This window comes from Physcomitrium patens, chromosome 15 (genome assembly GCF_059467195.1).
Source record: "Physcomitrium patens ecotype Gransden chromosome 15, ASM5946719v1, whole genome shotgun sequence".
NCBI lineage: Eukaryota > Viridiplantae > Streptophyta > Bryopsida > Funariales > Funariaceae > Physcomitrium > Physcomitrium patens.
Genome location: NC_143424.1, coordinates 3,389,971 through 3,413,790, shown reverse-complemented (window position 1 = coordinate 3,413,790; position 23,820 = coordinate 3,389,971). Strand labels below are relative to the sequence as shown.

General features: G+C 39.9%; 3 protein-coding genes and 1 long non-coding RNA gene across 4 annotated transcripts; 1 reads left to right on the top strand and 3 right to left on the bottom strand.

Moving 5' to 3' along the window:
• Positions 1-2,409: 2,409 nt before the first annotated feature.
• Positions 2,410-5,783, bottom strand: LOC112292734 (polyphenol oxidase I, chloroplastic). The gene is made up of 3 exons (XM_024541519.3): positions 5,647-5,783; positions 4,091-5,303; positions 2,410-3,857 (listed from the first exon to the last, which is right to left on the bottom strand). The coding sequence occupies exons 2-3, from the start codon at positions 5,266-5,268 to the stop codon at positions 3,326-3,328; spliced, it is 1,710 nt and encodes a 569-aa protein (XP_024397287.1). The 5' UTR covers positions 5,269-5,303; positions 5,647-5,783; the 3' UTR covers positions 2,410-3,325.
• Positions 5,784-12,887: 7,104 nt separating this feature from the next.
• On the bottom strand, positions 12,888-14,610 carry LOC149987709 (uncharacterized). The gene is made up of 2 exons (XR_016506572.1): positions 14,290-14,610; positions 12,888-13,183 (listed from the first exon to the last, which is right to left on the bottom strand). It is a non-coding gene; the product is annotated as an uncharacterized LOC149987709 (long non-coding RNA).
• A 4,785-nt stretch (positions 14,611-19,395) lies between these two features.
• Positions 19,396-22,075, bottom strand: LOC112292230 (uncharacterized). Its single transcript, XM_090256257.1, has 2 exons — positions 21,314-22,075; positions 19,396-21,168 (listed from the first exon to the last, which is right to left on the bottom strand). Exon 1 carries the CDS (start codon positions 22,060-22,062, stop codon positions 21,670-21,672), a length of 393 nt encoding a protein of 130 aa, XP_090112383.1. The 5' UTR covers positions 22,063-22,075; the 3' UTR covers positions 19,396-21,168; positions 21,314-21,669.
• Positions 19,965-22,043, top strand: LOC112292229 (polyphenol oxidase, chloroplastic). Its single transcript, XM_024540509.2, has 2 exons — positions 19,965-21,052; positions 21,146-22,043. The coding sequence occupies exons 1-2, from the start codon at positions 19,965-19,967 to the stop codon at positions 21,681-21,683; spliced, it is 1,626 nt and encodes a 541-aa protein (XP_024396277.1). The 3' UTR covers positions 21,684-22,043.
• Positions 22,076-23,820: the final 1,745 nt, after the last annotated feature.

Genomic DNA, 23,820 nt, shown 5'->3' with positions numbered 1-23,820 from the left:
TTTTTTGGTTGGAATTCAACCAAGGGAATTTTAAGGACAATCACCAATTTCTTTTTTAAATAAGGTAGATATACATGCCTACATGTAACAAAATTTCCTTGAGTGTGTCACCATAATTGAAAATATTGATGTTTACATGGAGGTTAAAATGAGTGACAATTTACAACTTGAAGTGATGTGGATGTCAGCACTTTGTTTTAAATTTTTAGATGAGAAGAAAAAGAAAAGAAAAAATAAAGCATTTATTGGAAGTTGAGTAGTTTATTTACACCACAACAAAATGCTCTCACAAAACAAACTAACTTTACCATATAGAAGCTGTAAAAAGAAAATACATTAGTCTGTTAAAGTACTCATACATACAAAAATTATGATGAACTAATTATATATATATATATATATATAGTTCATGCCAATATATAATTCATGGTGCAATTTTACAAATCATGTTATGTCATTTATCTTGTCTTTATAATACATCAGGTTGATAAAAACATTCCACAATTATGATCTACTTGAAAACACTTTCAGCCTGTTTTTCTTACTATTCTTCACTTTGCTACCATCTCGTCACTGACGCTATTTGGATACTATTGTAAGAATATTAGTTCAATTTATGACATAAAGATTCACAACTTTCAGAAGCACAGTCAATAAATCAACTCGTGCATCCATTATTATGATAGGGCTTCTACTACTAATAATAATAAAAAAAAAACTCACAATTTGCCATGCCCCCACATGAAACTTTTAAGCATGAAAAAGAAATTAAAAAATGTAATAAAAATGATACGATACAACTTTTATAAGAAAGAATTGTAACTTTGTAGTCGTAATGAAATCATCAATTGAACAGCAAGCTCATTCTTTGACCCTCACCAATGCAAACTCTCAAATCAGATGTGTGCTATGGGTTACAAATGCTTGCTTGTACAAAAACCAAGCAGTTCTTTGACTAACTTTCATAAACGAAAGATACATCTCAAATTGTAGGATTACAGTACTTTCCGTACCAAAGCATAAGTATATATATATATATATATATATAAATGTGTGTGTGCGCGCGCGCGCGTGTACATATTTGTATGTGTTAGTATATATATACACACATACACAACAAACTTTGATAGATTGCTTGGAAGTAAGCGTGTGCGGCGTTGACGTTGGGCAGATCGGATCGTTTTGAATGAGCAACACGAAGATTGTGATCTCCACACTCGATGATCGATGAACGAGAACCACCAGGATTGTACTCCATTGCAGGGACGAGATCAGATTAGATCGACAACAACAGACGAAGCAGTGGGCATCGACAACTGGTCTGTGCTCAGGAGCATTCTTCCAGAGCTCCTGACTCCAATCGATCCACTTTAACGACACAACCATGACTTGGTGATAAGTTTCAGCATCGCCGGATTTGCCATCGTGGCATCCAGCACCATGAGACCTAGACCATCCTGTACCGGTCATTGCTGGTGCGGAGAATGGTTCGCCGAGATCGAAGAAGGCGACCACAATTGTGCGTTGTCGATGCTGTCGTGTCGACGACGAACTCGTGCGCTACCGCATCGTCGTGCGTGGCGTAACTTCGATCGTTGTATGAGTGTACGATCCGCACTTCACCTGCTCAGAATGTCAAGATTGGAACCCTTTCGAAACAGGTGTTGAGATGCAGGACCCACATTAGAAAAATCGATCGTGGGTACCTGAACAGGCTTGTTCCTTTGCTCATTTCGGATCATCTAGGGTGTAGGCAAGGAAGTCAAGATGGGTGAATTTTGCTGCGATGAATCCAAGAGAGGGCTTGAATATGTGTTGCAGTCTGCACCCACGCTCGCCTCGGCCGTCGTCGTTGTTCGGCTACAGTCCCGTAACCACACTGTGGAATAAGTTCGACATGGGATATCTGCTCCAACAATCTAGTACTGTGGCATCGATGACAGCGTAGCGCATCGTCTATAAATAGTGTGTTCCGTTCGTTGCTAGATTAGTCGTCATTGAGAGATAAATGAAACGTGAAACATGAGTTACCAACCTCGGCGGGTGGAATTCCTCTTAATCTTGCAAATCTAGCACGTGTCTTGTTGTTCAACTTGTTTCCTCTGATTTATAACTGCGAAACACAACTGTCATCACAGTTTCTCAAAATTTTCGACAAATTGAATCGGAATTCGTAAAATGATATGGCAGTAAAGTCAAGGTTCTGCAAGTAGTATACTAACCATTCTCTTTAAATAAATAAAAATATCACATGTGGAAGCCTTAGAATATATGTGTTCATGTTTTGTGCATACTATTTTACAGTTCATGGCTAGGAATCATCCAATGAAAGTTTTTTCGAAAGAGGTTTCTACATTGACAATGTGTGGAATATTCATTTTGAATTTTCGAACGCTCAAAATTTTCAGATTGACAGTCAATAGGAAAATAATATTCCTGAAGTTAAAAACACAAATAAATTCACTTCTTTCAGTTCACTGGAGGTACAAATCTTATTCCGATTTCTATGAATTCCGTTCATAGAACTACAATGTTGTAGCCTACGATGAATGAAACCCTCGACTAAAGAAGATGTATATTCAACCATCTACTGCGTTTTATGATGCTGAAGCATTCGACACAAATGAATTCTGTTACGAAAAAGGGTCCTGAAACCGAAACTAAACACGAAAAGTGGTACTCTTGCTAGGCTAATTCAATGTCGAATCCCACTTGAAATCTTCAAATGGAAACAACGATTCTTCAGGCACCTAGATGCAGAAATTATCAGCAGCATAATTCCTCTCTGAAGTGGGTTCCTTCGCTGAGGCACAAAACCTGAACAGTTCGATCAAGTCCAGCACTCAAACGAGGCAACATTTTTCTAGTTGTAAAGCCTACAACCTTAGCATCCCCGAGTGCCATGTGACAAATCCCAGAACTATCAGGCGGCTCGTAGCGAATGGTGCAATGAAACAATGCTAGTTGTAAAAAAAAAGTATGAACACCGACCTCTCCAAAATGCTGGTAGACCAGACCCAAGTCCCAGCTTCAACAGCAAAGCCCTCCTCCTAAGAACATCACAACCGGATCTTCATCGATGGAAGAAATGACTCCTCCACAATGTTCGACGCATTCTCTCGTCATTGAAGAAGAGAAAAACCATTCACGAACGACCACGGTGTCTACGATTCCGGCTATTTAGGTGGTCACCTAGTTCAGAAATCCTCTCTAACCATTGGAAAGGAACCATATGTAAGTGCAGGAGATTCATGCTTGCGATCACACCCCCACGGTCTCACAGTTCTCTTCGTGGGCCGAAGTTCACTGCTTGTCGCTCCCGGGCTCAACCGCTAGTGTCGTAAAGGATCTTGGCTTTGGTGAACTTGATATCCTGAAGCCACGGGCCTGGCGGTTGCACCAGCGTCACGATGACACTCTTGACGTGGTCGAGGCCCAGGGCTTTGAGCTTCGGGCCGACGGCGACTCTCCACACCCTCTTCGGGTTATACTTTGCCTGCCCCACGTGAGGAATGAAGTTGTAAGTTCCCACGAACTCTGGGCAGATGGCGCCATGCGTGAAGTTCACTTGCGGGAAGAACAGGAAGGCCTTCCAGTGCGCTTGCAGGGTGATGTTCGGAATCTGGAGTCCCGAAATTTCGAGGACCTCTGTTCCGACGCTGCTTCGAGCAGGGCGTCGCACTTTGAATGTGAGCGGGGTGATGTCCAGGATGTCCTTGCTGCTGTGCTTCGGCGTCGCTGCGATCAATCTATTGACCGCAGACTTCGATGCTGGATTGCAGCGAGGAATGTTGAACTCGTTTCCGGCTGCCACTCCATTGGTCTCCCACGGAGTCGGTGAATCCTCAAACTTGTACCTAAACATGAACAAATATCCAAACGTGAGCAAACTACATGAATACATACATTGTCTCCAGTCATTGATCTGAAATCCGCTTTTCGAAACACAGTTCGACGAGTTGACGGCTTTGCAATTGACAGTTTGGAGTGGAATTCGCCCAGAAAAACGATGATCGTGGGTGAATTTGTCGTTCTAATTTGTCACCATCTCATTGGCAATAGTTACGCGGAGAATGGACAGTGAGTTTACCTGAGTAAATCGGTGTCCAGAGTCTGGGAGACATTCATCTTCACAAGGTTTCCCTTATGGTCATAGAATGAGAACTGGGATGTCACAAAATCGGAATCCATGGGGTAGGTTCGCTTGCCACCTCGAAGGTGGGTCCACAGGCACCAAAGGCGATCGACGTTCGCGTGGTGAGCGTAGAAGACAGGGTCGAATGCAGAACGGCCAAAATTACCCATGTCATCGAATGGACGGAAAGGCGCCTCAGCGTTGGGATCACCGACCCACGCATGAATGGTCCCGTGGGGTTGATCCTCAAATGTCCCAGGGCCGCCACCCCCGAAGTCTCCCAATCTGTAAGGCATTCCGTAAAAAAGCGCTGGAGTGTCGCCACCCAAAACCATCTGCGTATACTGAAGGCGCGTGTTCTGGACTCGAAGGAAGTCGGCGGTTTTGTTGGTGCAGCCGCCAATTGAGTCCAGATCCACGATGAAGGGCGGTCTTGAGCAGATGTTGCGATTCGGGTCGTAGAGTGAAGAGTTGGGATTCCAGTAAAAGCTGGGAATCGCATTAGGCAAGGGTTCGGTTGCCTCGGGATTGTCCCAATTCCAATAAGGCAAAGCGAACGTATCATCTCCAAGCAGCTCCCCTAGAATCCTTTCATGGAAATACAAGAACATGCGATGCCAAGGTAAGAAGAACCAGCCGTTGTGGACCTCCAACGGGTAATCGGCGCCTTTGAAGTACAGACCATTGTCGCAGTACAAGCAGTGCAGATTCATCTGGTTCAGCAATGAGCGAGGGTCAGTGTCGGGAAGCGCCCGCATGAGCTTGTACCCCTTCTCTAATCTGGCGATTTCCTTCTTGGTGAGTAAATGCGCGGGGCGCCGGACGCGAATGGGAAGATTGGGCTCGTACTCGAATTGTCGAATACCTGGGGTCCCCGTGTATGGCTTTGGCATGCAACACCTCTCCAGGGTGTTGCAGTCTTCGGGTAGATTGGCTGCAGGCATCGGTCCACCGGGTCCTCTAGGTCTTGTGGTTGCTTCCGTCCAGGCAAACACCATGGACAGAACTGCCGCGTAGATAACACCCTTCATGGCCGAAATTGGGACCCGCCGGAGCTGGTCCATGACTTTCATGCGTCTCCTCCTTCTACCTCCTGGACGAGCTCGGGAGTGTGCCAACCATGAACTACACATTCATTTTTCAGCTGTTGGGCGAGTGGTCGGTTCCACTGCCAGACAGAACAGGTTCACAAAAAATTTAATCTCCCTCACAGAATCGGGGTCGACGCAAAAATCAATGGTTCTCAAGTAGTATTTGATTGGAAAGACGTCATGCTGGAGACACTGTGTCGGTGGACGTAATGTATCTCCACGAGTACCAAGCCCACAATATGAAGATCAATTTCAAACCTGTCTACCTTACAAACAGTATAAACAACAACACTCCTGGAGTGTTGTATCAATGGGACTTTTGACCTCTGGATACACCAGGTTAACGTATCATACGAGCATGCTTTTTGTAATGAAATCAATCATGCGATCAAATCATAATGCACAAAACGTGAGCCTTACATGATCAAGCTTCACTATCTTTTGCGATGGCGGCACGAAGTCCCAGTTTGCGCACGCCGATCCTAGCTGCTTCGTTTCGGTGGGTCTGCCCTAGTAGGTGGTACCTGACTCAATTTCGAGCACTCAACTGATGCAAAACGATTAATGTGTGGGGACTGGGGGGTAAGAAGTAGGTTATATACTGTCGTCGGAGCCTGGAGCCTCATTATTCTTAAGGTTCCGGGGTAATCTCCTAAAGCATCGACCTAGTATCTGCTGGCTCTATGATTCAAGGCGGAGAAAGCACTGCAATTCCACAGTCAAAACTTGGCGTTGACAGAACCAGTGATCAAGTCAGCAATCCTTATCTGCTTTACTACGCATGATCCCTTCATCTCGGAGACCATTTTCTTCCTTTACCGGCACCGCAGCTAGGTCGTCCCGTGTCCCCGTGGAAGTATAACTCGTTCTTTAATTCTTGAGAGCTCATATAATTCTAAATATTATGAACAGAAAGACCTTCCTTTAGAGCTGCTTTTGCCTTCCTTCCATAATTCGAGAAACCGCATGGAAGCGTGTCCAGCGTTACATTGAACTTAACCTCACTCATTGCTGCCGTTAGTCAAAAGCGCTCCGAGTACTCGTGACCGATCCGAGTATATGCAATTAAATTTAAGCGGGTAGCCCTTGATAGCGAAATTTTGAGCTTGTTTTTATGAACAACTTGCACCAGAGATTACCTACCCACCATTTGGAAAGTACACATCCAGATCGACTTGCTCCGATGTTTTCATGTCTTTGCCAAGATGCTTGTCGCAGGTTGCGTCACAACCAGGGATTGAACAGACCTGTTGTAGCTTTCTAATAAATTCCTAAACAAATATTTTGCCTAGTAAATGCTGGGCTCTGACATCACGTAGACTTGCCCGAGAGTTGTCTCCACACTCTCGTCTGTTTGCTAAATTTGGAGTGCGCCCACAGTTGGACACGGATGTCGCCGATTCAGCCACGTCTGCAGACGGTAATTTTCTACTCACCCCGGATGTTTGGACTAGATTCAACGCATTGATAAACTGCAGATAACCTGGTCAATAAGTTTACTCTAGCGGGGGGGACGTCAACAGGTTAAGACATTTGCCGCTAGCCGCTCAACCCTCACCATCAATTTCGGGAAGTTCTATTAATTTTATAAGAAATTGGTTCGTCCGAATTTTTCGCTGATAAATGAATTATATATACACACATATATATATTTGTACGTATACGTTTCTTGTTGGGGGTTGCCTTGGGCAGAACGATGAGCTGAAATTTTCCAGACCCCGTTTATTTTATAATGTTTCAATACAATTTTATGTTATGTAATGTTTTTCCCTCCTCATCCAGTTCAATGATCACCGCGGAAACCATTGTTCACGCATGCGTGGCCGCGTCTTAAGCTTGCCTCCAACTTCAAGGTTTTCGACATGCTATGTCTATGAAAACTCTCCCCGAAGACCTGTGACCGATGACTTTCAAACGCGAACGTTGAACTGCAATGTCAGATTCTGTACAAATAACGAAATTTCTACAAAAGGAACGGATGACTATGTAAAGGATCCTAGATCCAGGTTGACCTCGTTGCAGAGGCTGTTCACGTGGCCTGCTCCATGGCACCATGTTTGGCTACAGACTCCACCTCCTCCTCCATCTGTGAAGCATGCGTTTGCAACGAAGCCTCTGCTGACGTAGCTAGTCTAGTTGGTCGCTATTGCCTCTAGCAGCTGGTACTCAATTTGGCACGTGCTTTAATTTCGGATCAAATTTCCTTACTCCTTTTAAATTCCAGACTTCGTTGGATCTGTACATTTTCGTTCATGTGAAACAGCCGAAGCCGATGTACGAGATTCGTTTAAAAATCACGCGAAAAACGCAAGATGTGCGAAACACGATGGTCGCAATTCGATTCGAATTTAGTTTTCTGTGAGATGGTTTCCTTGATAAGAAACAAACTTGGACATCAAGATGCTTCCCGTCTGCAAACATGCCGGAGCCTTTGTGCTTGCAAGTCAATCCTTCATTCTGCCACCCGGTACGTCAAACACTTAGTCAATTGAAATGGCTGTAGCAGCAAGGCATCAATCCATGGTTGACAACACGGCCAGCGGTTTTGCAACTCCAACTGACAAGGATCTATTAAAAGAGCATTTGCTTGGTTCGAAGCAACTTGAGAGGACATTCTGCGTTGCAGCTACAACTGGCCCCATTCAGGTGCTTGAATGGAGCTGCTGTTGCATGGATGACGATTGGATGTCGAAATCTCCAGGGGGGGGAGGTATAGCTTTTGCTATGTTTCAGCATTTGCTTTGGAGAGACGACACCATTGGACGCACGGTACCAAAAAAATAAGTTTTTATGTGTGCTAGGAAGTCTATTGTCGGAACTTGTGGAGGCCTAATTGTGAGAATCGGCCGGCCCTGATTGGGTTTCACAAGCCCTCTCCGTTGCACAGTTGGCAAGGGAAATGCATGCCTCTCATAAGTGTCAATAAATAAAAAAAAATATATATATATATATATATATATATAACTTTGTGCATGCCACTCAGAAGTGTCAATAAATAAATACATATATATATATATATATATATATATAACTTTGTGTATCTATTGTATTAAATAGTTCAAGGGACAAACCAACTAAATAAATAAGAAGAGACAAAAACCATTCTTAATTGGTTATATGCATCACTCCATCATTGTTTTCATCAAAAGTTTTATTTCATTGTTTTTATCAAAATTTAACTTAATTTTCCAATTCACAAGGCCCTAACATGCATGAAAATGATCCACTCACATTGCAAGACATTAATTTAATGTTTTGTTCATGTTGTAGGACATTGGTATAAGGTTTTGCTTATGCTATAGGACATCAAGTGTATATGTGAGTGCATCGGGTATCTATATGTGTACATCATTGCAAGATATTGTGTATGCAAGACATCATGTATGTGAGATATCATGTGTATTTTTTGTGAAACTCTTATAATACGAAGATCTTACAAAAGTCAATTGAAATACATTCAAGGTAGAGTAGAATCCAACAACAAGGTTGCAATTTTAGAGTACATTGGTTGAACTAATGTAGGGTAGCAATACACATCCAAAGATGTAATATATGAAGTAGAATTTAAAGGCCTTAATTACAATAAAAAGAGAAGTCAAGTTTATATCAAAAAAAACTTCATATCTCTTTTGTACAAATTTGTGTAACTGTTCATCTTTTCTTTTTATGCTAAGATTTTTTTATTTTAGTGTGATTTGAAAGGTATTTTGTTCTATAATGCAATTGTTCTATGAATCACTTTAATTGTCCTAAGCTTAGTAAGATTTCTTTAGGTTCCAAATTATATGCAAACTATATAATCTACCATAGCTAAGGTGCACTTTCATAGTACTTCCAAGCAACAATTAAGAATATTGGAGAAGGATAATGCATAGACAATAAAGAAATGCCTTTCAAAATATACATTTCTAGTGCATGTAAAATATTATATTAGAAGGACATGCTTTGTTTCTATAACTAACCACAATTCTAAGAAGGTTGGTGGTGGTTTGATTCATGAAATAAGCCTATGATTTTAGCCATGAATATATCATAGACATATATATTTATCTAGATAAGAAGTGTTGTGTAAAAAGTAAATGTACGTAGATTTAATATTATCTTGTGGCAAAACTTCTTAGAAGCTTTATAGACTCGTATTTGACTTTATATATGTTTATAATTAATTGGTAGGTTAAAAACTTGATGAAATAGGGCATAGATAGGATATTTGTATTATTTGTACATAGAGGTATGTAATTGGAGTCATTTTTAGAAATTTTCTAGAATTGAAGTTAGAATAATGATTTATGTAGGATCTACCATAGAACCTTCTAGAAAGGCTTAAGGCGGTTATCATGGTCGAGCCTATCTATAGAATCTTTTAGAAGGACGATTATTTTGATAGAGCCTACTATTAAAAAAATTCTAGAAAGTTCCAAGATAGTTGGATAAAGTATAAATAGGACTAAATGAGGCCATTTGGACATTTGGTCAAGTATAGCTTCAGACTCTTTTTTTCAATAAAATTTGGTTTTCTTATTTTGTTCTATTTGATTTTGTTTGATTCTATTCTCTTTTACTCGGTCTTATCTTTTATGTTCTATTCCGTTCAATTACTTTCAATTTTATTCTAGTATGCTTGATCTTTTGTTAAGTCAAGATCTTTGTTGTTATAGATTTCATAAGGTTTTAGATCTTAAAAAATTTAGTCCTGTTTCATTGGTATTAGAGCTCGTATTAGTCTTTTCTTTGGTAGTGTATTGATAGCCACCATTTAATTAAAAGTCAATTGTGGTGATCACATTGAATACTATTTTAGGACTATAATGAGCTATTTTAAGAAGTTATCTTTAAGAAAAGAAGGCATTACAATAGTAAAGTTTACAAGAAAATTACAACATAGGAAATATGGTGGAGCAATCTCAAATAGAGACTCAAATATAACACTTCTTAGATCAAATAGCTATTCTACAAGGGCAAATAAAAGCTTCTAAGATAAGGGAGTTGACATCTGCTAGGCTGAAATTGAACAAGCCCAATACATACTTAGGAACCTTAAGACAAGAAGGTGTATGCCAATGGCTCTTCAATATATGACAATACCTCTAATTATTTAGGAGAAATAGTAGCAAAGAGATTATATATGCTTCCAATTATTTGAAAGGTGTAATAGCCATTTGTCGCAACATTGAATTCTAAGCTATGGAATTCAAGGCAGGTTTTGTGAGTAGGAGGAGTTTGAGACCGAGCTTAGGAATCAATTTTGGTCCATCAATGCGAGGAAGTTAACATGTGATCAATTGATTAACTTTACACAATCCAAGTAAGTGTAAGATTATGTCTCTCGGTTTAAGTTCATGTGTCTCCAAATTGACAACGTTTCAAAGGTGGAGATGATGGATTGATTTGTATGAGGATTGAAACATGTGGTCCAACGAGAGGTGGAATTAAAGGATCTACAAATATTTAAGGATGTAGTTAGGATTGCATAGAGGGTTGATGCTATAGATTTCAAAAATTATGGAATACAACCTATAGTTTTAGAATCTTATGCCATTAGCCAACACTATGGCGCAACAATCAATGCTAATAGAAATTGATGTATTGTAAGGACCATTGACACCACAAAGATGACAAATATTGATGCAAAAGAGATTGTACTTTTATTATTGGGAGTAAAACCATCAGATCAGAGACTATTCAAAGTGTCAAAATTCAAGAACTAACAAATCACAGTGAATTTACAATCTCAAGGGCCACTAAATAGATGAAGAATTGGAGCAAAAAAAATGGAGCTCCATAATAAAGACATCCATGACCAATATTGGAAATAGTTGCTATTTTTTAAAAACAAACAACATAGCTTTTGACAACTATTAGAAGAATGAACTGGTATGTCTAATGGGTCAATTAAGAGGAGAGCCATGTCGAGTGCTTGTGGATTGCAGCTTTATAAAAAATTGCATTTCAATGATAATTACCAATCGACTTAAGATTAAAATAAAGATGATCAAAGAAGAGAATATATATCCTTGTAGATGATCAAGAGAACATGTTGAACAAGACAAGTGAAGAAAAAATCCTAAGGCTAAGTGATACTTATGCCTTCAGAGAGAAGTTCAAAGTAATAAAGGTTACATATGATGTCATCCTTGGTATATTATGGCTAGAGGTGGAAAATAAACAAGTCAGTTGGTTAGCAAGGACAATCTCTTTCAAATATAGAAGATGCATGATGATTCTTTGTACCTCTCTATATTGAGTGAGATAGCAAAATGAACTATGATTAAAAAATTACTTGTAGAAATGATCTTTATGAAGAAGAAAATATAGCATAAGCAACCAATATATGTGGTGGTTTCAAATCTTGTGTTGGTGGTAGAAAAGATGGCCAAAGGAATAAAAAAAGGTCAAACAATTCATATGCAAATATTGGAATGTCTTTCCAATTGACTTACTTAGTGGCATTCCACTTCATTGAAGTACCTCCTTTTAAATAAAATTAGTGCTTGGAGCCAAACTAATAAGTCAATCAATTTATTACTTAAAATCTAATGGATTTGAAGAATTGTGAAAGTTATTAGATGAATTCTTAGAGAAGGGCTTCATTTGAAAAATCATGTTGCTATGGAGAGTACCTATACTCTTTGCATCTAAAATAAATGGTGGATTTTGACTTTGCATTAATTATCATGACCTCAATAAGCAAATTATTAAGAACGCATATCCACTTTCACATGTGGATGATCTTCTTGACCAACTTTGAAGAGTAACTATATTTAATAAATTAGACCTTTAGAGTGATTATTGGAAAATCTTCATTGCCAAAGAAGATATAAAAAAGACAACATTCTATATGCACTATGGATATTTTGAGTGGCTTGTATTGCCTTTTAGCCTCATCAATGCTCCAACCTCTTTTATGAGTCACAAGAACAGATTATTTTAGGACTTTTTGGATAAGTATGTGGCCATCTTTATTGATAATATCCTGGTTTGTAGTAAAATCTATAAAGAGCATGAGCAATATCTATGGAAAGTGCTACATTGACTACGTGACAGTTTCTTCTATTACAAGCAATAGAAGTATGAACTTTGGAAGTTAGAGGTCACCTTTTTGGAGCATGTAGTATCTTCCAAAGGTATGCGCATGGAAATAGACAAAATAAAAGTACTAGAGGATTGGGCAACTTTTAAGGATGCTTCTAAAGTCTACTCATTTTTAGGCCTTATTAGATATTATGGCCATTTTGTTTGGTGATTTGTATACATTTTTGCCTCATTCCTAAGCTTATTAGAAAAAAGGTGGTCCATTTGAATGAAAACTTGAATAAAAAATGACCTTTGAGGAATTGAAAGAGACACTAATTACTACTCTAATATTGCAATTATGTGATCTCAACCTTCTATGTACACTTGGCATTGATGCTTCGGAATTTGCTTTTGGCATAGTTCTTCAACAAGACTTTGGTAGAGACTTGCAACTTTTGGCATATAAATCACACAAACTCACAAAAAGTAAATTGCAATTATTTTGCACACGATCAAGGGCAACTAGTAATTGTACATGCCACAAAGGTGTGGTAATACTATTTGTTGGAAAATTCAGTAATTGTTTGGACTGACCATTGGACAGATACAAATTATGATTTGTATCTGAAAAATATGAAATCACAACATTATCGTTGGAAAGAGCAGTTGCAGCTTTTTGACATTCAACTTGAGTATAAGCAAGGATAATAATACATTATGCGAGACACCTTATTACGCAAATCCAACTTAAAATCTAAATTACATGACAAGGTAGAAGTTGCCACTATATAGTAAATTATTAAAGCCATACCTTCTTTGCCATTTCATGATTGACTTCATCCATCTCCATCTCTGTTTCTTATTCTCCTCCTTTCTTCTTAATTTCCTGTCTTAAACACCTTTCATCTTCATTTCCATCCTTTATTCCTTGTTCTTCAATGTTCTTCACAAACAATCAATATAAACTATCATACTCCATCTTCCATGCTTCTAAGTCTAATGCATCATAATATATTAACCAATTCCATTTTTACATTCCAATCAATAATGTTATGACTCCTTAATCCATTCTATAAACACGTCTCATATCCCATCTAAGAATTTTACTTGAGCTTGCAATAGAAATTGTATACAAAAACAATCTCAATAGTAGTCGATTGAGTATAGCTTGAACATCCTTAGTACAAAGTTCTTTTCACTCCACATTTTGGAAAATGAAAGAATGGCTTAATAATACTAAGGCTATCACTCCTTGCCAAAAATGGTTATTAATTCTTAGAACTCGCTACAACATTATATATATGAGCACAAGACCAATCCTCTTTGTTAATTATCAGCCACCAAACTCACAATCTTTGACAATTTGCTTACCATTTAATACTGAATGACCCTCCTTGGTACCTCTTCAAATAATCATGTCACTAAAAAAATAACCTCCATTCCTCATTCATCTAAATAATATACCAAAGAATTCCAATAGTATCCAAATATTTCCTTGCAAAAGTTGGTATTGGATTCAAAGAAGGCAATGAGCAGTCGGCACAAAGAATGAAGGAAGAGAATAAGGATAGAGAGACTTCAAGACAAGGGACAGAGAAGTAGGGAGGAGAACTGGACATAGGACTGAGAGATGGAGATGGCTAGAATCAATTGTTAGATTGCAAGGAGGTGTGGTTTAACAACTCCCTATATTTATACATGTGTTTTGAACATGTTCTAACACAATTATCCAATTGTAATTTGTCAAATATTTTTAATCACTGCTTACAGCCAATGATTTTCCAAAATATATGCAAAACGTGGTATGTTCTACACAATCATTTCCATACAAGATCAAAGCATCAAATATGAAACCATCGACGAACTCCGAGGCTTATCTTCACAGCTCGGTAATGGACACCACAGGGAGTGAAGGCGCCGCGGAGATCACAAGGTCAAAGCCCGGCAATGGCAACGAGAACCAATCGAAGAACCAAGGGCCGACGAGGGAAATGTTAGGCAGGCCTCAGGAAGGGATTGATGAATCGCTACCAGGCGCGGTAGCATTACCTGTAACAGCGCATGAACCCACATCGAGCAGCAGCAGAACTTTATCTCGTGCTGCCCGTGCAAAGCTACTTTTGGAAACCAAGCGCCGCCGAGGTTTCCCGCTACCTGCCAATTCACGCCGCCTCCCCCCACCCACGAAGAATTCCACCGTCCACGGTGCCCACCCCCGAATACCAAATACTCGTGCTAGATAACGAATCCGAATCTGAACCCAGAGTATTGTTACCTTCAAACGAGGCCGTAAGGTGAGGGGCAGGCACCCAACATGCAGACCTAGCAAGGAAGAAGTGCAATCAGGAAGCTAGCAAGGCAGTATTGATGGTACCACCAAGAGAACTCCAGGTGCTGCAGGCCCGGCAGGCATGAGTGGCCGGGACAGCGCCGTGCGCCAACTGGAGACTGCGAGATCGCAACACCAGGAAACTAATCTCGCCTTCGGCAACAAGGGTCCCACCCGCGTTGTTGACATTCCATCAGCCACCAGTGGTCCACGGCAGCGCCTTCGTGATGGGCTTCACCGCGCCAAGTAACTGGGGTCGGGGAGGTCCAGGCGCAACAGTTGTGAGAGCTCGTGACGCTATCGCCATCGCGATCGTCACCCAGGTCGCTATCTTGTCACCGAGTGCTTGGATTTCTAGACCTCCGAAGGCAGATTTTCCACCACCATCGACACCCCCCACTTGTGCACTGGTGGTGTTTCCAATTTCGTTACGCTCGCATCGACATGGTCACCTAGGAAATTCAACCTGGGTTGTGCCGAATCCGACTGTTCAGGGCGTAGTGTGCAAAAGCTACCTAAAAGGTGCGCTAATCCATACGTCTGATCACATGGATGGCTCCATCACTGGATTCCCTTTGGTGGTGCATTATTGGTGCAGCAATAGTAACGACCCAGTTTTTTTTTCTTATGTTTTTTTTTTTTTTTTTTTTTTTTTTTTTTCATCAATTGCTGATCGATTAGGGAAAAATAACAGCGAGTGAGTAGGTGAGTGAGACCCAGGCCTACGGTTCATCGCGGTCGGTGATGCCCGCTACTCTTTGCCCTTCACGCATCAGTAGTATATGCATCTTTTGTACACAAAGCTACATCCCCATCTTATCCGTGTTTTCACAATCATTAGGTTTTTCGCTACTTTTTATACCTCCTTTTTCATTCATTTATTTACATTTATATGTGTGTGTGAGAATGTGTATAGTGTAGGTTTGAATGATTAGATGTTGTGTAGGTTTGAGAAACTAGCCATGAATGAGTGTAGAATGAAATGGTGTAAATTAAAGGACTATGGTATGTTGCAAAGGTGTGATGGTCTTTTCCATTTTTTTGTGTATGAGTTTGCATGTTTAAGAAGTTAGAAAGGAAATTGAATTCTTTTTTAAAGCAAAAGAGTGAATGTCTAAGTGAAATAGTAAAATTTCGTTCTTTGTGTTTACTTAAAAGAAACCTATGTAATTTCATTAGCTTATTTTGAATTAATTTTAATGTTGAGAAAAATGAACAAATAAATAAATAAAAACTGCATGTTAAAAAACTTAAAATTGGAATTATTGATATAAATATAAATAATAAAATATTATTGTATATAAAATATATTTAATTTCCTAAATTCATAAGAATACTCAACTAAGAATTTAAGATTAACTTTTAAGAAAAAAAAATTTAAATAACATGTAAAGCTCAGAAATCAAAATGAAATATTTAATTTTTTTAAATTAAATTTTCTAAAATATTCATAAATTCATAAATAATGACAAGAAAAAATTATATTTTTAATAGTATTTTTCATATAAATGCTGTATGTTTTATATTATTTATATAAAAATATAACTAACTAATTTTCTTCTGATTGATCTATTTGTGTACTTTGCATCAAAAAAATTAATAACTGATTTAATTCAAAATAAGACAATTTTTATTTATTAATATTTTATGTTCAAAATTATATTAAAACAAGAGTCTAATTTATATTATGCACAGGAAATTTATTACTTTATAAATTCAAGAAGTGTTTAAACTGACTTTTAATACTTATGGTTTTTTCTTAAAGCTAATGCAATTGTATTAAATATAGCATTTACTTTCAATTTCTATTTAATATAAAATTTAAGTAATCAAAGATTTAGTATAATTTGTAGGCTTAGCTTAAAATATCAAATGCTTTCTTGTTTTATTTTTTAGTATATTAGATTATATTTTCTTATGATTTTATTTTAAAATCAATATTTGAATTACTATAATATTATCTGAACATATGATTTTTTAAATAGAAACTACTATAATATTTTTAAAATTAAAAAATAAATTAAATTAAAATAAAATATATTTTAGTATTTTTATAATTTAAAATACACATATGTAGATTAGTGTTGATTGTTTTGTTTTTATTGTTCAAAAAATATAGATAGATAGATAGATAGATAGATATTCACATAAATTCTTATATATGTATTATATATTTTATAAATATTTAATTAATACATGTATATATATATATACATATACTTAATAATTTAGTTGTCAAATCACACTACTACATATACATTTGTATAATGCACTTAAGATGGTTTTTATTCTATAAAAGTTGTGGAAATATATATAAAAAAAAAAGAGTAAATAAATGAAAGTGAAAAAAAAGTATGGACTAAATATAATTGGATAGAATATAAAGAGACAATTTGATATCCAATAAATAGTCTATAGGACATAAAAATCAACAAGATGCAAAAGTTGTTGGTCATATAAGTCAATAGTCAAATTTTAAATTTTAAAAAACATATTAAGTGTGACTATTTAGAAGATTAAAAGACTTTGATAGACTTAGTGTGCATAAGGAATAAAGGCATTGAGTCATCATTTGACTTCTATTTAAATGTCATTGTGCAAGTGGTATTGTCAATGTGACCAAGTTGTAGTGTTAGTTGAACTTTTTATCTAAAAGTAATTATGTACCAATAGTCAAAGTATGAATAGAATATAATGTTATCATAAAAGAATTTTTGTAAGTATAAAAGATAAAATTTCTTCTATGCCTTTATAAATATTTTATTCTCTCACTATATTTATATTTACATGTTTATTAAATACTTTATCTCATCTATTTATTTAAAAGAATAATAACTTCATAATTATAATAATTATCAAATAATAATTATAAAATAATAGTAGTAGCATAAAATCTCTTAAGACAGTTAATGTGAATTATTACTTGAATTTTTCCAAAACATTATATAATGTTTAAAGTTTATTTATTTTATTTTTTGAAACATATCATTTCATTTTCTTTTCTGTTTGAAAATTGAGCAAAACACAACCATAAAGATTACAATAAAAATCCCATTGATGAAGCCTTGTTGTAAAATATCTACTCATTTCATCATTAGTATTAAAACATGGATAACAGTATGAATTAGAACACATATGCATCAAAACACTAACCTCTTCATAAACAATTTGCTTAATTTTCAATAAAAATGAATCATAATTCTGTGCAAGTGTAAACACATACATATGTGTGTCTATATATATACATATACACACACATTTATGTATATATATATATACGTATATATATATACACAAACACACACACTAAAAAACTACCTCTAACGAAAGAACGCCACCTTAACCACTTTCAGGTGCGAATGTTTGTGTGGGTCGGAGATGTTCTAATCGCCACAACTTTCTGTTATTTTCACTATTCTCACAATTGATGTTGTTGCTGGTGGTGCAACTTGGAAAGCATCGACAGAACAGAAAGCGAGCAGGCCATGGAGCTGCAGGGCGAATGATTCCCATAGCTCCGAGCTGGAGCGACAGGATGTGGGGAGGAGGAGGAGAGTTGGGAGCCACAAAATCATGGTGTTACTGCTCTGCTATTTATTTGCTGTTGCCGCTACTGCACGGTGCAGCAGAAGAAGCAACAGGGGCAAGAGGGGCAACATGGGTTCCACACACACAGAGACCGAGAGATAAAGCCCCGGCGTCTCCAGGAAAGCTGTTGCTCAACGTCTTCAATCCAGCTCCAGTTTAGTCAAAAGAAGAACAAAAGCGCTCCGAAGTCACTGGCGCCAGATCCATTGCCCGACCCCCCCCCCCCCCCTCGTTCACTCCTGCCCAATTCCTGCGGGACTGTGAAAGGCTACTCGATGTTTGCAACGCAAACAAACAAAAAGGAGAAGGGAAGTAAAGAAGAAAGGGTGAAAAGAAAGGAAAAAATGGTTAGGTAGAAAAAGGTAGAAAAATTTTAAGAAAACTTTTGGGATGTGATCCAGTGCATAGATCTCCCACACTAGCTTCTGTCATGGAAGAGGATCGAAACGCCTCCACCAATGTTTCACTTCCTTTTGCAGAACGATGCGAATGAAACGATCTCGAGGTGGTTCGCCGGTGGCCCATACAACTGACACGCGGTTGTGGCTCTGGCTCATGAATTTGCAAGTACCTGCAGTTGGAAACGAGAGGAAAAGCGTGGCAAAAACTGCCGAATGATGCATGGAAACATGCAGCGTGTATCGAAGCCTGTGAGAACAGGTCTGCTGCTGGTGCGCTCTCCATCACCGTGGCCATTTAAGGAAGAGAGGGGGAGCTGAGGGAGACACAACCTTCGAAAGTGTGATAAAGCGTCACATGACGACACTACTATAATCTACACAGAGATATAGCGATGAAAAGATAGAGCAAACTTGGGTCCATCAAGAAAGAGCTGGCTGAAGTTCTAGATGCGCAGCCTGGAGCAAAGATACTGGCAAAAAGAAAAAATAAAGTAAACGACTAGTGCCTCTCTGACTTAGAAATGAGGTGAAAGTTTGAGTTGCATTGTCGGAGGAGCACTGGCCCAGGTTTAAGAATCGATTTCGTGTCTAATACGGGTTGCGTGTGAATTCCTCGTATGGAAAGAGAGTGGCGTGTCGTCGAAATGCTTAGATTAACCAATTTCACCCGGAGACGTCGTTATCCCCCCTCAACTGTGGGGTCTTTTTCGATGGTGAAGACATGGGTGAATTCATCAACGATGGGAACGTTGCACCCGGAATTCAACGCCGTGCGTTGATTGCTGCGGAACCACGGTTCACCTGAAAAACGGAGAAAGGATGGATCGACTCAGGAAAGATCTAAAGATTGAGCTCTTTTAAGGTCCAAAAGAGAACAAGTGACGAAAAAATATTATGCTTAGTGCCACTCGATCTACTGTTTGACACTGACAAACTCACGAGCGACGTTCGTGAAGACATCGACGTTCAAGCTAATCAGCACTTCGGCTCCGCGAGGCACCTCTTCAATCATTGGCCACAACTAAGCAATCTCTAACGTCGCCAGAATCGGAACGTTTACGTATTCGTAGGGACAGCTATTTGATGACTGGATGCAAGGATTCCTATAAAATGATGGTCTGATCCCTCCAGGGTCAAACCTGCATGTTCGACTTCCGCAACACAACATTGCCTCAGAATTCTATTGATCACCATGGGGCAGAGACAGAGACTGCGAGTCTAGTTCTATTTTAGTGAGTCTGTGTGTGTGTACATAAGTGTGGGTGATCAATTTTCTTCCAACTGTGATTCGTCTTGTAAGGTGATCGATCAAGGCACAACACAGACTGTTTCTCCCTGCGTGCTGCATACGTATTGTTGTAATGCCATTGGTATGGTCAAGTACAACCGGAGCAAGCTTTTGAAAGATGGGGAATTTTCTGGAAGATGGCAGTCGAAAGGATCTTACAGGTTTCAAGATGAGAGCCGCCGTTCTGATTCTGTCTCAGATTTTGGGGGATTTCACAAGTGGAGTACCCATTCCTGCACCGGAATTTCCTGAAAAGTGCACGAGCGAGGAGAACTGTTGCATGCCGTACCCATACACGGGTAAACCAGTTAGACAGTTCACCATCGACCCCAATCTGCCGCTACGAATCAGGAGACCGGTGCACAAGCTCAACGATGACGAGATCGCGAAGCTGGAGAAAGGCTACCAGTTGCTCAGGTCGCTGTCGGAGTCGGATCCCCGGTCGCTCTCCAACCAAGCAAAGCTTCACTGTTTGTATTGCGACAATGGAATTTATTATCCAGGTATGATCTGGCCGCTAGAAATACATAACCACTGGTTGTTCCTGCCATGGCACCGGATGTTCTTGTACTTTCATGAGCGGATTTTGGCCGAGCTCTTGGACGACGACAGCTTCGCACTTCCTTACTGGAATTGGGACAACCAGTCGGAGGAAGAGGTTGCCAACACCTTGCCTGACATCTACGCAAGCAATAGGTCATCGTCTCTGTGGAACCACAACCGTAACAAATGCGCGCAGCAGCCGAATATTGTGAATCTGAATACGGTCGGGGGGTGCACTGAAAAAACGCCAACTGAGCTTCGAATCGAGAACACACGGCTGATGTACACGCAGATAGTGTCGGGAGCGCCAACACCAAGACTTTTCTTTGGACAGGCTTACAGCTATGGCGATGGGGGTGGTCATGGACCCGGAACGTTTGAGGATAACCCACATGGCACAGTGCATCTGTGGGTGGGGGATCCAGATGCACCCAATAAGTTCGACGACATGGGAAACTTTGGGAGGGCAGCGAGAGATCCAATATTTTACCCGCATCACGCGAACATTGACAGGATTTGGACAATATGGAAAACGATGCCGGGAAAGCAGAGGATGGAGCCGAACCACACAGATTTTCTCGACGCAAGCTTCACGTACTATGATGAAAATGCGGATCGGGTCACTGTGAAAGTGTCGCAGATCATCAACACAACACTCCTCAGGTAAAATAGCCTCCTGACTCGCCTCATTTGTCTTCGAAGCTGATGAGGTTCAGTCCCTTTGACTGAATTTTGCTTGTCATCATGAACCCCTAGATACGAGTACGAGGAATCGCCGACTGCATGGATCACGAATGGGCAGAAAGCCGGTTACGAGAATAGCATCCCTGTTTGCAACCCCATGAATCCTTCTCAAACAAACGCCATGATCATCGCCACACCCGAGCTTACGATCCAAGACAAATTGGGTGCAGAGCCACTGACCTTCCGAGTTCCCCGTCCCGAAAGGAGCGACGTGGGTGTGGAGGTGCTGGAAATCGAGGGTATCAAAGTGGATGGTAGGTTTCAGAGCCACTGGGAAGCCTACCTCTTCTTCCCCTCCGTCGACATAAACACGCCAGTGAGCTGTCCAGAGTTCTTCGGCACCTTCAACTTCGTCCCGCACGTTGGGCAGGCGCAGTTCAATCGCGACCGAGTGTGGAGAGTGGCGGTGAAGGACAAGCTCGTCGCCCTGGGGAAGGACAACTACACCGACATCATTGTGACGCTCGTGCAATTCGGCCCGAATGTGCAGCCGCTGGGGATCGGCAAGGCTCGCATCGTGTACGACGCCAGTCCGGCTACGCTTGAGTGAGGGCGCTCTCCACCACTGTCCTCATGTCCACTCCACCTCCTCCTCCTCCTCCTCCATATCCACCGCCACAACAAGCGTCAGAGTAGCATTCTTGTAAAGGTTCTATGGTTAGTATTAACCTCGCGTACGAGGTTTCGGAATCTGTGAACCATTTTTTCCATAGCCCTCGCTGCAAGTCGTCATACCAGAACTGTCCCCAAGTGAAAATTGAGCCGACGAACGTAGAAATTGTGACGCTGATGACACCATCCACAAGGCTTAGGGCTTTACAGGGCATGATCGACGTACCGGTCATGCGAATAACGGTCTTGTGTAGTGTGATTGATCCGTGGAATTGAAGATTTGTATTGATTTCGTGTATGCTTCCAATTGTCCACATGGTTACTGACGATCTGAAAAAGAAATACGGACAATATTTTTGAGAAAATCAACTCTGAGAAACGACAAAGCTTCATTTTTCTGTTCGTTTTCCTTCATCGCAAAAAGAGCAAAACAACGATACCTTCACTATGGATGGCTCAAGATATAATGTACTGATTTCATCCTGCAGTGGAATTTTCTCGTTGGAGGCATCAATTCAAATGCATACCCACCCAAAAGGTGAATAGTCAACCCTTGCAATCAGCTGACTGATGCCCATCCACAATGTGAGACAAGCAGGCGAAGTGCACAACATCCCACATGGTTGCAAAGCAGGAGAAAAGCGGTACGTGAAGGAGCACGTCTGGCACTCGAAGTACGAGGAGGAGAGAGGATTTTTGCATGATGTTGTGTCGTTCTCAAGAACTCTCTTCATCCGAACGAAAAGGAGAAACCATTATTTTTGCCGCCAGTGTAGAAACAACAATGTCGAGACCCGGTTCACTGGGTGGAGACACACCATAATTGTCAAGCAAGATCTGACACACACAAGCTACCAAGAAATTGTATATTCATTACAGCATTGTTTACAGAGTGCGTGTCAGAACAACTCACCAGATCTAGTGTAACGTTGCCTTAACTTAAGCTTTCAATCAAACCTGAAATTCCCACCAAGGCAAGGTTTCTCACTTGGAAACAAACTTTAAAACAACCCGAAACAATCCCTTCAGACCCCCGATTCACCTCGAACAGTAAACAATTCTGTTCCGGAACAGAGTTCTGGACACTGTCCGTCTACGACCCAGAGTCGCGCCGCGACCCTGTGGCACGTCGCAACTCATGTCGCAACTCAAGGTTGCGTCATGCATCGACCCCAGTTTTGACGCGCCACCACCCCGTGGTGGTGTCTTGCGCTATGCCTCAACACTGCCCTCGGCTGCAACTCAAAGGAGGTCGCTTTGGGAGTTAATCTTCACTCCCGAACCGACTCCTAACACCCTAAACTAAGTCTAAACTAGAATTCAAACTTCTAAGGCAAGTGAGTCTTGGATCCCTCTAAAAAGAACCTGAGACTCACTTTCAGTAATTAATTTATTTAGCAGCCCGCCTTGTGCCCCGCACAAGATTTACCTTGGGGTGAAGAGGATGGCCCTCCCAACCTCTCCCATGCCACCTAGCCACAAATTCTCCTAGGCATCAGGAAGTCATTGGCTCACACTTACCTCTGAAGCAAGTGAAAGGGTTGGTTCCTACTGACCCTTATACCCTCCTCCACAATAGCTAGTCAATGTCCTCATTGACACACAATTGGACATTTGAGAAGTAAGTCTCTTTAGGAACTTATTCTTAGTGGATGTTTTGTACTATAGCTTGAAGACTCTTCTCTACCTAGCTTTACATTATCTTCCCTTCTCTAAGAAGGTGAGGTTTTTCTTATTGCTTTAATGAGATGGAATTCTACCTCTTTTTCATGTTTCTTTGTATAATGTCTTTTTTGCCTTCAACTTCTCAAAGTTCTCTCAATTCTTGGATTTAAAAGCCCACACTTCCAAATGTGAATCATAAAGAATTGCATCTTTATTTAGACTTTGTCATGGCCGTTGAACTCCTTAATTAAGATTTGCCTCACCTTAGTATCCTTTTCTACTCTATGGAAGTCACTTGCAATCACTTAATAAGAAACATATTTAGGAAAGATTAACCAATTAGGCTTGATTGCTTAAAGACTTGTATTCGCTTCATATAAGCTTCTTAAGATTTCCTTCTACAAATTCCC

Bases quoted from the DNA above. Each gene is read 5' to 3' on its own strand.
- LOC112292734 (XM_024541519.3), bottom strand. From the start codon at position 5,268: ATGTGTAGTTCATGGTTGGCACACTCCCGAGCTCGTCCAGGAGGTAGA. The intron at 3,858-4,090 runs GTAAACTCACTG...GTTCATGTTTAG, and splicing joins CTGGACACCGATTTACTCAG to GTACAAGTTTGAGGATTCAC.
- LOC112292229 (XM_024540509.2), top strand. From the start codon at position 19,965: ATGGGGAATTTTCTGGAAGATGGCAGTCGAAAGGATCTTACAGGTTTC. The intron at 21,053-21,145 runs GTAAAATAGCCT...ATGAACCCCTAG, and splicing joins ATCAACACAACACTCCTCAG to ATACGAGTACGAGGAATCGC.
- LOC112292230 (XM_090256257.1), bottom strand. From the start codon at position 22,062: ATGTGGACAATTGGAAGCATACACGAAATCAATACAAATCTTCAATTC.